This window comes from Bicyclus anynana, chromosome 23 (genome assembly GCF_947172395.1).
Source record: "Bicyclus anynana chromosome 23, ilBicAnyn1.1, whole genome shotgun sequence".
In the NCBI taxonomy this organism is placed as follows: domain Eukaryota; kingdom Metazoa; phylum Arthropoda; class Insecta; order Lepidoptera; family Nymphalidae; genus Bicyclus; species Bicyclus anynana.
The window spans coordinates 173368-188026 of record NC_069105.1 but is presented as its reverse complement, the minus strand read 5'-3'; the positions used below and the strand labels follow the sequence as shown (position 1 = coordinate 188026).

General features: G+C 37.4%; 1 protein-coding gene across 3 annotated transcripts in view; it reads left to right on the top strand.

The window, feature by feature from the left end:
* The window catches only part of LOC112049814 (AF4/FMR2 family member lilli), a 368668-nt gene that overhangs the window by 334385 nt on the left and 19624 nt on the right, over nucleotides 1-14659 (top strand). For all 3 annotated transcript variants that reach the window (XM_052888787.1, XM_052888786.1, XM_052888788.1), the window contains 4 exons: nucleotides 3948-3990; nucleotides 5444-5512; nucleotides 9326-9581; nucleotides 13785-13913. In XM_052888787.1, coding sequence (XP_052744747.1) covers nucleotides 3948-3990; nucleotides 5444-5512; nucleotides 9326-9581; nucleotides 13785-13913 — 497 coding nt within the window. The remainder of the gene's footprint in view (nucleotides 1-3947; nucleotides 3991-5443; nucleotides 5513-9325; nucleotides 9582-13784; nucleotides 13914-14659) is intronic.

Genomic DNA, 14659 nt, shown 5'->3' with positions numbered 1-14659 from the left:
CAGGATCTGGCATTCTCCTTTCTACATGATTGTGCGTCTTTTTATTATAAGAGGTCAATGCTTAATTGTTATGAATTAAGTAGATTTATACCATATCTCACTAGGAATTCTGAAGGATATTAGACGGAACGTGCCTCCCTTTCGTTGCTTCACACCCAGAGCTGAATAATTAGAAAAGTTTTAAAGTTACAAAATGTAAGAACGCCGTATTATTCGGGTTTCGTTTATTTTCTGCGGGACAATGGGCCTAAGGGACCTTTTGTCTCTGTTCCACAAATTTCTATACCCCTTTTAAAGCAATATCGTCATGGCATTTTTTTGATTGTTTTCTGGCTTCTTGTTGCCCTTTTTGTTGCTGTCACGTGAAATCAGAAGTTCAGGTTTTTGACAATGGGACTTGGTTTTGTTTGTTTACATCTACCTCAATGGCTCATCGGTTGTTGCGGTTGGGTTGGATACGAAAGGTCGTAAGGTTCATTTTTCACACGTTTTGCAGTTCCTACTAGCACCTAAGTATTTACGTTAGCACCGTGCCAGTTTTGATACGGGGTCCCTTTAGTAGGTTAGCTTCAGTAATCAAAGATTATCAATCTAGCAGATTTTTTGGTTGCATTTTTATGTTAAGAAGATTATAATTAACTTTTATACTTTTAGATGATCATTTTCTTTAGTGGCGGAATTGTCCCAGTCCCATTTCTTTCGTCCGAACGCAATGGAAGAAGAGATAGCACTATTTCTGGTTGCACCGCCATTGGTTGAATTTTGTCTATTTCTCACCACGAGATTATCTCGTTGGTTGCATGTTAACGCCGCTGCTGTTGTGGAAGTCAACTACGAACATAATTATTTACATGGTACAGTTATACGGACGAATATAAGGACACATTACATTTGCATTCGCACAACGCTACGGTACACTAGCCGGGCCGCTTTATCACTGTGATCTGTGTATGTTTCTTAGAAAGAAATAACAAATGCCTTCCTGCTTTTCCTGTGAATAATGACAAGCTTTTTACATGTGGTGCCATTTTTTGTTGGCATATATTATGATACTTTTCATGTTATGTGACGTATCGTCATCGTCATCATTGTCAACCCGTATTCTCACTGCTGAGCTCGAGTCTCCTCTCACAATGAGTGTGCCAATAGTCCACACATGCCCAATGTGGATTGGCAGACTTCACACACGCAGAGAATTAAGCAAATTCTCTGGTACGCAGGTTTCGTCACGATGTTTTCCTTTACCGTTTGAGACATGAGATATTTAATTTCTTAAAATGCACACAATTGATAAGTTGGTGTTGCAAACCTGGACCGGATTCGAACCCACACCCTCCGGAGTCGGAGGCAAAGGTCATATCCACTGGGTTTATGTGAAGTCTGCCAATCCGAATTGGGCCAGCGTCGTGCTCAACAGTGAGTCCAAAATGGGTTGCAAATAATTACTGTTGACGATGATGAGGTAGAGAAAAAAAACAGCTCACTTTCAGCCCTAGTGTGAACATAGAGACCGTTTACACTAGGGCAGAAAGTGAGCCTGTTTACAGCAGCAGAGCTTACGCTAGGTGTGAACGCTCCCTCAGAGACGGCTCACCCCGTAGGTCGGCGACCCGCGGGAGAGCTAGGTCATTGCTATCTACGAGTAGGTACGTGCCCCCCTTACGTTTCACGTGCCGTCTTACTTGGACCACACTGGCGATATGCCACTGGAACAAATGTGTGCTTAGATTTGTATCCAGAATATTTAATCTAGAATTGTTTTTAGAAGAATCTTGTAATCGGTGACAGATACTAAGTATTTAATGTAATAGGTACTACTCATTAATAGACTTCATTTTGCAAAGTTTAGAAAAAAAATAGTTATTTGTATAAAAACACTATACATTATACATTTTGTTCGCGCTTATTTATTTATTATTCTACAAAATACCTACATATTGATATAAATTCAATATGCGAAATTTCGTATTTGTACTGAGTAATACTTCTCCAGTACGAGGTAAGAGTAGGTCTTATTGAATGTCAAAATTAACAAAAACATTCATTTAAATATATTTATTCATTTTTATTAAGTATTAGAAACTTTTGATTTTCTATCTCTCATTTAAGTATTTATTTCTAATTTTTTTATTTTTTAACAATCTTTTACATACAATATAATTATTAAAACACTATTAAAAACTTGAAAAAAAAAAACCTTTTTTTTATTTTTTACAAGTTATCCATTTACAAGTTTTTAAATTATCATTTTATTAGTTACCTTTCATCATTATTATTATTAACCGACTTCCAAAAAGGAGGAGGTTCTACGTTCGGCTGTATGTATGTTTTTTTTAGAAGCATAGTTAAATGAATTATGGTCGAATTTCAACCACTCGATGGCCTCTAAATTATAAATACATACTTATAATTTATATGTAGTGCATACGACAAAATATTTTGCAAAACACTTAGTCTGCTTTTGCACTAATGTGTTGGTCTGGAATGTATACTCTAGATAATGGCATGGGTCTAAATAAAAGGTTGGTATACCTAAACTTGTAGGCTTTTAATATTAATATGACCGGCGTCTGAAGCTCGGGGGTTTACGACCCAATGAATTAATGGATTTGAGCGTCTATCGCAGACTGAAATGTTTATTGACACCTATTTGTTATAGCTAAATAATAATCGAAGTACATTCTCCTTTGAATTTAATACTCAATAAATTAACGATAATATTTTTCTTGGAAAATTTTGCGTTATAAACTAAATAAACAAATAAACCATTTTAGATTTTATCTTTGTCGTACATTTGTACCAAAAAAAAAAATAAACTAATAATTAAATAATTGTTTGGGTCTCCGTAGGTCTTCGTAGGTACTTTAGTTGACAAACAGTTTTGGTTTTTATTATTAATTTGTTAATATTTATCTTATTTACCCGAATGCCATCATCTTCATTAAACGTTAATAATTGCTAGTTATAATTATTATTAGTAACACCAATATTATAAAGGCGAAAGTTTGTGTGTAAGTGTTTATGTTTGTTCCTCCTTTGCGCTGCGGCTACTGAAGCGATTTGCCTGACATTTGTAATGGAAATAGATTTTACTCTGAATTAACACATAGGCTACTTTTCATCTCTGAAAAATCCCGTGGTTATTATACAAATTGAATTTTGGTGACCAATAAGTTCACTCTCGTAACACAATAAAGTCGTTGGTCGGTGTTTGTAAGTCGACAGGGTATCGGCCGGGAGTCGAACCCCGCACAATGACTGTTTACATTGCCGCTCAGCGCCTAAACAAACACTCTGGCGTTTCTCATACCACTACGCAAGCTGAGTGCATGCCAAAATACCCCTTATGTTTGTTACAATAACATACACAGTTGCTTGCAATCTCGATATCTTTAAGTACGTACATGATGGTATTTGAAAACAGTATTCGAGTGTAACCCAAGGTACTTTACCGCTTAAGAGATTTTAAAGCTAATGTATGTTAATTTGTGTACCATACGTGCAGTGGAATGGTATGGTTAGATGTTAACAAATGGGTCACGAATTCGATTCCTGGATATGTAGGTGGGATTTTTTGTCATGAGAATCAGGCGTGCATTTTCAATCATTTGACAATGAGATTAAAGACGCCATGCTAAATTATATATATAAAATTGGTATAGAATGAAGCTGTCATCGGCTCTTCGAACCTTGGGACCCCGCACTAGAAAACGCAGTGTTGGTCGACCCCTCACCAGATGGACTGACGACATCAAGCGAGTCGCAGGGATTCGCTGGATGCAGGCGACTCAGTATCGTGATGTTTGGAAGTCCCTACAAAAGGCCTATGTCCTGCAGTGGACGTCCATCGGCTGACATGATGATGATGAAACTTAGTTTAATAATGTAGTTATTTATGTATTTAACTAATTACTCAATGTATTAATTTATTTTTTGTTTCTTTCCAGGTTTAGACAACCGGATATCAAACTCAAGGAGTTCTGTCTCGCCGTAAGTTGAACTATTTCCATAATTAATAATATTAATTATTGCCTATTTATCGTTCTTTTTTTTTTAATTTTTAATGCAACAAAGTATTTTTTTTATTTTAATTTAAGTTCAGAATTTAGATAATAGATTTTTATTTCTTTTTGAAATTAATTAATGGAATTTCTTTTTTCAATAAATTTTTGATCTACAGTCAGATAAAATATATAAACTTTGACTTTGGTATATAAACTTTGACTGTCTAATGTTTCAACTTTTAATTGCTTTTGTTGTTGTTCATTAGAAGTTTTTTTAATTATTATAGTTCATCACAGAATCGTTTTTTTTTTCAATACCTAAGTGAACAAATTAATACTCGTACCTATGTAAAACTGTCATAATTTCTGTTATAAATTATAGTAGTAGTAAAGTTAATTAATTTGATGTTAATTAATTATTTACTATTTTACGACAGACTTAACCTGTTCTCCAAATATTTTTATACTATTAGACATGTCACCAGTGTCACTAAACTGAGGAGGCAAAGAAATAATACCTAAATGTTGTCTACAATTTCGACGTGTTCAGGAAGTGTTAAAACTACTTAAATATATAATGTAAAGTAAAGTTTACTTGGTAAACGCAAAATTGTGCATGTGTGCGCTCAGTAATTCGAATCAATTTTTGCGGTTATTTTGTAGGCACGTAACATATCTAATAGTATAAAATCGTTGGTGCTCTCCAAGTCACGGGATGTAGCACCACACACTCCTGCTTGACAATTTCTTAGAAGGAAAGAATAGCTCAATACTTCTTCAAGCTCTACTCAGGACCTCGCGATTCGAATGTCACATAGGCTAACCGTTGAACGAACGAGGCAATTGAAGAATATTATTAGCGTGTGGTATTTTTTTTTATTCTTTACAAGTTAGCCCTCACCTGACGGTAAGTGATGATGCAATATACGATGGAAGCGGGCTAACTTGGTAGGAGGAGGATGAAAATCCACACCCCTTTCGGTTTCTACACGACATCATACCAGAACGCTATATCGCTTGGCGGTACGTCTTTGTCGGTAGAGTGGTAACTAGCCACGGCCGAAGCCTCCCACCAGCTAAAAATTTTATTATTAACCGCCGATGGACGTCCTCTGCTGGACATGGGCCTTTTGCATGGACTTCCAAACACAACGGTCTTGAGCCGCCAGCATCCAGCTGCTCCCTGCAACCGGCTTAATGTCATCGGTCTTCCTAGTGCGCTTTCCGGTGCGCGGTCGCCATTCCAGCACCTTGGGACCCCAACGTCCATCGTCTCTTCGAAGTACGTGCCCCGCCCATTGCCACTTTAGCTTTGCGACTCGTTGAGCTACGTCGGTGACTGGTTAGATCGCGGATCTCCTCATTTCTGATTCGATCACGTCGAGATACTTTGAACATAGCTTGTTCGTTAATTAATATATTGGATGTATAATTTACAGGGACGTGGTCAATAACCTGAGGCTGTCTGAGAGTGACGATGAGGTGGCTGCCACCACGACTTTAGAACCGTAAGTCTCTACTTTACTTGGACTTCTTAAAGTACTATAAAAGTAAAGCACTAAGCTAGCCACTCACCATCCAATAAGTTCACGTGCCCGCAGCGCTAACGGCAAGACATCCGATAAAACTGATCGTGTATTGGTCGCGATGTGCTTGACATGCACATCTATTTTGGTTTTTCTTTAATTGTGACTATGACAATAGTCCAATCGATGGGGATCTCGCAACAAGGCATTGCCGCGGGAGAGGGAAAGACAGAGAGTTTGTCGAAAATCATTTAAAGCCATGTTTCCTTTAAAGACTTCAGATAGGCATACAATATACAGTCAAAACCAAGCCTGTATTTAGCTTAATTTACCTGTAAAAACTGCATGAAAATTCGTGAAACTGCATGAAAATTCCACGATTCCAGAGATTAGTCGGAATAGATATACAGACAGACAGAACGACAGAGAGACATTTTATAAATTAGTGTTTTATGTTCAGGGCCTGTATCCTTGTGGCACGTCGATAATCGATTCTCTTTCTACAAACTTTAACGCTTAGAAAACTAACAAAATGTATGCAAATGACAGATTCGATCGACAACTTGATCACGTGACAGTGAATATCATTCCCATTCATTTTGTTAGTTTTCGAAACGTTAGCGTTTGTAGAAAGAGAATCGACGTGCCACAGGGCTACAGGCCCTGTATTCAAGTCACAGACAGACCCACGATTCCTACTTTCTCACTCGTAATATACGAGTAGATTAGTATCTATTCAATTGAAGCACCTTGCGGACCTTTATTACTTGCTGCGAACAGTTTCGTGACCGGCGATAATTTATTGGACATGTGGAAGGCCGTGGCTCGCCTTCCTAGACATAATTAATAACTTCCCTGTCCACACAGTAACAATAGTTAAGAGATTATAGTGTGTGTGTATGCGTGATTATTTGAAATTGTCTCATTGGCCAAGTCATACTTATAATCATTATTTATTCGTAAATGTTCTTAATAATCGTCACAAATCATTATAAATTATCGGTTAAACATATTTTTAAATTATATTTTACAATAAAGTCATAAAAATTTTCTAGGAATTCGTAATAGCTGTAGAAAGCCTTCTCGACAAGCCAAGCTTTCAATTTATTTTTAAACGTATTAATTTTTTATAGTCAAAGTCAAAAGTCAAAGTCAAAATTCATTTATTTCAAATAGGCTTAGTTTACAAGCTCGAACGTACGCTACGAAACGTCAGGTAATAATATTAAACTTAAGATAATGGTGATAATAATCATTCGAAAACTTGAAATTAAAGTTACGACGGTTCCAAAGGTCGCCTTGGTCCAAGAAGAGCCCACAACAAACTCAGCCAGGTTTATCCTTTTTTAGTTTATTACCATATACATATACTATATGGAATCCTATTAAAAACCTCTGGACGCCCAGTTACTGTATTCGAAGCTTTTTTTTAGTCTGTGATATTTGCTACGAAGTCTATTGGAGTATCGCATTCGCAAGTTACAATCGCTCCTCTTGGCAAAATAAGGCTTTTCTTTTAGGTGTTCTACACACACTCGATACCTAATATCACATCACACGAATATTATAAAGGCGAAAGTTTGTGTGTAAGTATGTTTGTTCCTCTTTTACGCTGCGGCTACTGAAGCGATTTGGCTGCAATTTGGAACGGAAATAGATTATACTCTGGATTAACATATAGGCTACTTTTTATCCCGGAAAAATCCATGGTTCCCGCGGGATTTGTGAAAAACTGAATTCCACGAGGACGAAGTCGCAGGCATCCGCTAGTTGCCAATAAAGTAGTGTAAAACAGCCCGACATCATTATTTTCTTAGGGGCACGACTTGACAAAACCTTACTCTAATTTGACAGTATTATTGCGTGTGTGTGGAAGGCCTTATACAAAACACCCAAAACAAAGCCAATCCTGAAAAGATCTCAAATTATACTAATTGAGTACAGACCCTGGAACTAGTTGCTAAGTCTTAATTGAGCGGGCCCCGCAATTCTGTTTATCTTTCCCTTCCTCGTGTGTAAGGAACGTTAGTTTTGCTCGTTCGCAAACCTACTTTTGCATTTACCACAATATTTATTGCACGGACATAAATGTAAGTAAACGGAAAAACAGAGTTGAGTCAATAAGGTTGAGGAAACTTTTTTAATCTAGCAGTCGAATACTGCAACATAAAAAACGCTAAAAGTTGTGGCAAGTTACTAAAAAAAAAACTGTTTGGCCCAACAAATTGCGGGATACCTTCTAACTTCACGTACAAACTACCATATCGTGCAATTCAAGCGTGGACGGTTGGTTCGGCAAACTTTGGGCAAATGTAATCAATGGAGTCAACTTATCTGTGACCATTTCGGACTTCGGGGCAACAGTTCTATGTTTAGTTTGTTCTTTGAATGGAATGATATTCTGAACTCATGTTCTGATATACAAAGACAATTCTTGTTAATGTAGAGTTTTGACGGCCTCCGTGGCGCAGTGGTATGCGCGGTGGATTTACAAAACGGAGATCCTGGGTTCGATCCCCAGCTGGGCAGATTGAGATTTTCTTAATTGGTCCAGGTCTGGCTGGTGGGAGGCTTCGGCCGTGGCTAGTTACCACCCTACCGGCAAAGACGTACCGCCAAGCGATTTAGCGTTCCGGTACGATGCCGTGTAGAAACCGAAAGGGGTGTGGATTTTCATCCTCCTCCTTACAAGTTAGCCCGCTTCCATCTAAGACTACATCATCACTTACCATCAGGTGAGATTGTAGTCAAGGGCTAACTTGTAAACAATAAAAAAAAAAAAGTTTTAAATTTTGAGTTCATAGGCTCAAGCTATTAGTAAAGTCTTATTATAGTGTTAATGAGTATTTAAATTATAAAAAGCTTGGTGTTAAACTGTGTGCTTAGTTTTAAATAAGTTTGTAAAATGGTGATAAATAAAAAAAATAAACCTTGGCTGAGTTTGTTGTGGGCTCTTCTCGGACCGAGGCGCGTTTGGAACCCTCGTAACTTTAATTTTGAGTTTTCGAATGATTATTATCACCATTATCTTAAGTTTAATATTATTACCTGACGTTTCGAAAGCGCTTGTAAGCTAAGCCTATTTGAAATAAATGAATTTTGACTTTGACTTATACAGAGTCTTATCAGAATAATTATGATGTTCTATATGGTAGTTATGTTGGTACATTACTCTATCGAGTATTTTTAATACCTAAGTCTAAAATACCGATATTAGTTTTTAAATAAACTGTGATGTAAGTACTATTGCATGGTGCAATCACTAAAAATTATAATGATCAATTATTATTGATTATTAACATAAAAGAGTTTTAGAAGTTCATTTCTTCTTGTATTTTGAAGGTACTCAATAGAAGGCAGCCGAGCTCAAGAGTGAGTTCGTTTTTGTTCGTTCGTTTAGTTCAAGTAGGCTTTAATTACTTTTGAAACTACTAGTTTGTCTGTTTACATTGATTTTACAATTTTATTACCATCATCCAATCATATTTTACACTAGCGCATCAAAACTGAAGCAGACAAATGTGGAAAATTTACTTAATTTCATTTAGTAGCTTAATAAACAACGAACGTTATTTAAACAAATAATACCTAAATGTGGTCTACAATGTCGAGTTGTGTTCAGGAAGTGTAAAAACCATATATTTTTATAGTCCCTAAATTCGGATCACGTTTTGCGGTGGTTTTGTAGGGACTTAACCTGTCTATAGTATAAGATTATCATTGCCATCATCTCAGTAACAAGAATAAATATATCGCCAAGTCACCCCCTTAACAAAATGACATTCTCTTTCACAGAATCCTTTCACCAATCGGTGGCAGTCCGAGTTCTGGCAGCGAGTCGTCCCCATCAGACTCTGATGACACGGAGTCATCGTCGGGGGAGTCGACTGCCGGCGCCGCGCCGCCCACCGCGCCGACGCCGCCCAACCCTCAGCCAGCGGTCCCGCCCTGCCTCAGCTCCTGGGGCCTGAGGAACTTCGTGCCGCCCGCAGCGCAACCGCCAGACCATGCGGACCTTAGCAACGTCCTCGCTGTCGCCAAGGAGAAGCCGGTAGGTTGAATGTTTGGACCTTACGACCCAAGATACCATGGCATATTTCCCGTTTCCGACACATGCTGTCGGAAACAGGTTGACATCAGAATTTAACGAAACGAACGAAAGTCTGTCAGGTCTAACAATTTCCACCAAGAATGTTACCAATAAACCCTCGAACGGCAGAGAATAACTTTGAGTGAAGTCCCGGACTTGTGACCGAAGGATGTAGGGTTAAAAACTTCTTTTAAAACTAGTTAATACTCTCCTTCTCCGCTCAAGTCATTCTCCCCGCCTATACAAAGAAAACCCATGAAGTATTATCCAATTAAAGGTGTGGACGAATCGAACGTCACGACAAGAATGAGGTTTTTAGCTATTCAAAATGGAAAATTCCATCTCCAATAGTGTAGCAATAGGTCCTTAGGACAGGCAGAACATTTTTGTGCACACTAGTGTAGTGTAAGGCAATGTGTAGTAGAACTTTGTATGAAGTCATGGTCAGAAAACCTACAAGCAAACTCGGCTTTTAAATTTTGTTCTCAGTATTTCACAATAATATTCATATCAATAAATAAAATATCTAGTAACATAGCAATGGTCCACTCCTGAATCTTCCAGTATGTACTCCTATTTTAATACAAGGTGTAATAAAATAGGTTAGACATGTTTCAGTAGGATTACATTCGGTTTTATCAATATAGGTATATTAAGTATCAATAATATTAAAATTATTGATACTCAGACATAATTAAATTTTTGTAAGTTTGTTACATAAACGCGTGCTATTGCAATTATTGAATAATTATAATTTTTTGTAGGCTATGATTTTGCACACATAGAATTATAGGTAGTTATGACGTTAGTTGCCAACGTGTCTATATACCCAGGTGTTGGGTTACTTGAGATAAACACTTCCCCGTACATGGGTCCCTGATTCAGCATTCAGTGAACCACGCCAACCGAACCCGAGTGCTAACAAGTAACAGGCATTTGTTATTCGACTTTTGGCACGACGACATTCATTGTAACTCCTTTCATTTAATTTATAACCTTTTTCCAAAAAACTGTATAAGTTCTGTAGTGAAGTTTTTTGAGTTTTGAAACATTCTGTATTTGAAAGTTCTCAATGGAAAACATGGAAGAAGACTTATATAATTTTGTCATAAAACGCATTCACGATATGGTGTCGCGCGAGGGACGACCCGTTCGCCAGAAGTGGTTGGATTTGACGATACTGAAGAGCAATTTGAGGAATTGTTTCGTCAATTTAGAGAGCAACATAAAAGGGTTACCCCCGAAGGAGAAGATGAAAATCATGTACAAGTACAACACAATCAAAGACACGCTATGGAATGTCGTTGGCGCCATTCATGGGAACATATCGGGCATGTCGGATATGGTAGGAAACTTATTTTCACTTTGATATTTTCTTTATTTTTATGATCATTCATCTATCTTATCTTATTATTATATAAATGTGGAGGGATATCTCGAAAAGCGCTTGACGTATAAAGTTGAAACTTGGCAGAGAGGTAGTTCGTAGGTAGTAGACGTCCACTGAGAACGGATCTTGCGAGAGGGCCGGATTAAAGAGGTCTAAGGGCGGATGAAGTCGAAAAATACTAATATTATAAAGAGATAAAGTGTGTGGTATTTGTAGAGGGTAATCTCTGGATCTACTGAACCTATTTTGAAAATTCTTTTACCACTAGGAAGCCACGTTATTTGTGAGTGTCATAGGCTATAGTTTGTCTCCGTATACTCATGGGAACGGGAACTACGCGGGTGTAACCGCAGGGCGTCGACTAGAGAATGATATTTCTGTAGTTATATGGAGATTGAATTTATATGACTGGCTATCAATATAGTTGCTCAAAGTTAATTAATTGTTAGTTTAGAAGTGTGTCTTTAGGTTTAAAATATATGAGTTAGTGAAATTACAGTTACATCTGCATGTGGCTTTACATAATATACTGTTTAGGTTAACCGGCGCATGGCAGCGCAATTTGCACGTGTTTCGGTGCAGTGCTAAAAAAACAATGTATTTAAACGGCCATGTTTTATTTATAAACATGGATTAAGATTTAAACCTCAATTTTCTTTAAAGTTAAGTAATACAAAAATAGACATACTATTTATAGTTTGAAGAAAATTTGGTTCTTCTCCAGTCCATATTTATAATTTATGGGCCAAAGAGCCCATTTGGCGTGGCACCGCCTTCAAACTGATCAGTGAAAAAGTTTATATTTGTAACTTTGAAGACGATTCAGATTTTTTGTTAAAAATGTTTTATATTAAAGTCAGCGTCTTTCTTTTTGGTAGATCCTAGAGAGAGAAAGCAGTCATAATAAAATATCCTGTTGTTTATTTTTTTATTTTTATGTTCTGAAGAAGTGGATGTTGAAAATTTCGAAAAAAGCCAACTTCTAGTGCATCATCATCATCATTATAAAAATTCGGCTCACTGCTGAGCTCGAGTCTGCTCTCAGAATTCGAGGGGTTAGGCCAATAGTCCACCACGCTGGCCCAATGCGGATTGGCAGACTTCACGCAGAGAATTAAGAAAATTCTCTGGTATGCAGGTTTCCTCACGTTGTCTTTCCTTCAGTGCATATCCATATTGAAAATTCAGCGCATTGATTGTTTCAAATCTTTATTGTAGGTACACACCCTATTGTTACAATTTAACACTTTAACAGAATTGCAATTGCATCGGCAGTCGGCACTCTGAAAGCAAGTGGTATAAATAGATCTCGTAAGTGGAGGGAAGGGTATATATACATCGAGTGGCAAGGCCCCCCGAGCAATTGCGAAGTCATTTCCTTTACCATGTCTGGACCAAGTTACAGTTTTCTTTCCTGTAGCTTATAGATATAGATTGTCTGAAAATGGTGAGCACAACTCTGTCATATATTATTTATATTTGTCGCTATACTTACCTTATTTTATTTATTACTTACTTTATTATACTTATTATCGTTATACATCTTTTTGGAAAATAATTGGGAACTCTAACAATGCAATACTGCAGCTCGTCTGTGAAGATATGCACAATAAAATTTTCTCGTATTGGCTATCTGTTCACCAAGACATGAACAGAAAATGATTTATGATCCTTGTGACCTGTTTGACATCTGGAATTGGGTTTATTAACCATTCCAGTTAGACGTAGTTTTCTAGGCTTAAGATTTGACTTCGTGCATATTACGACCCAAGTTTAAACTAAGCATATTTTGTATTGGTTTTTTTGCGTTTAAATAAAAAAAATATTATTATTATATATTATACTTCTGTGTACCCTTTATACTTATTGTTTGATCTTAAAATGTCATGATTTTTTTTTTTTTTTTAATAAAAGAATATTTGCCATATCTTTTAAATATGACCAATATTCACATTTGTCCAACTAGTCGGGGAAGACTGTATTAGGAGTGGGTACGATAATAGACCAACGGGGCGGGGAACGAACCACCACCCCTCTGTGATGAGTTCGACCGCTCTTACCGTTGAGCTATTGAGGTATATTCATTATATTATTCAGGGTGTAATTAATGGATAAAATGCGAATGGTAGATAGGTACACCACCTAATTATCTATAACTAATTTGAATAGATTTCCAAAACTCCCTAGGGTGGCCAAGTTATATTTTTTTTTCGGATTTTTCAATTTTTTTTTTCTTGAATCAGTTTTTTCAATAGTGAAGCTGCTGGAATTAAGACTTTGAAGATCTTGATGAAACAATTGAATTTGTATGGAAAATTTAGGTGGGATCAATGGCGTGCATTTCATAGATGCAAAAATTCACTGCCTACCTTGACTTATTATGAACCTACATTGGAACAGGTTATTTTTTCATTTTGTTTTATTAATGAACGTTTGTTTGCCATTGCACAGTCCAATATCGGAACTGTCGGGCTCTTAGGTCGACTAATAAAATTATATATTTATATACTAGCGGACGCCCGCGACTTCGTCCGCGTGAAACTCGATGTAAACTTTCAACTACCCCTACCCTACCCTACCCTACCCCTACCCTATCCCTACTTTTTCCTGAATTTTCTTTGCTATAAGCCTCACGGAGCCCGAGACCTTTCCAACGAATGCAAAACCGTGGAAATCGGTCGGTGCGTTCTGGAGTTACAGCGTCAGGAAGGAAAACCCGACTTATTTTTATATAGTAGATTTTTTTATGAATGTATGTTTGTTTGTCATCGCAGAGTCCAATATCGGAGCTGTCGGACTCGGAGGCGTCGTCGCCGTCGCCGGGCGCGCGCCGCCGCCGCTCGCAGGCCGCGCGCCGCATGTCGGCCGCCTCCAGCGACGACGAGGGCCCCCGACCGGCGCCGGTAAGTGTGCAGCTTTATTATTTACTAGCCGACGCCCGCGACTTCGGCCGCGTGAAACTCGATGAAACTTTCACCCCTATCCTACCCCTACCCTACCCCTAGCTTACCCCTACCCCTACCCCAGTTTTCTGGTAGATTTTTTATACCTTGTGTCCGAAAAACCCAAATATCTTACGGAACCCTATTTTTCCCAAAATAAAATTTAGCCTAGGTTACTTGTGGATAATGTATTAGTATAGATTTATTTATTTATTTTATACATATATATACATGTTTATACATGTTTATATATATTTATTTATTTAAATATATATATATATAGATATATATGTATATTTAAATAAATAAATATATATAAACATTACAGGCTTAACCTAATGTGTTTATATAAACTATCTATAATTCCTGAATTACTTAAACGTATCTGCTAAAAGTTCTGTGAAATATATTATAACTATAGTGCTCGCCCCGGATCTTTGTGTTTGTGAAGTTAGCTGCGGAATGAGTATAGATGAGCGGTCGCGTCTAGCCGGCTCCCCGTCCGCGTCGTTTTTACCGTTATTGATTCATTGCGCAGTCATTTGTTGCTAACTTCACACACACAATATCTCGTGGTGGGCACGAAGAAGAGAAGAAGAAGTTGTTTGTTTGATTGATTTTATAGAAATAGTCTTCAAAACTACTGAACCGATTTTAAAAATTCCTTCACAAATGGAAAGCTAATTTATCAGCGAGCATATCGCGGG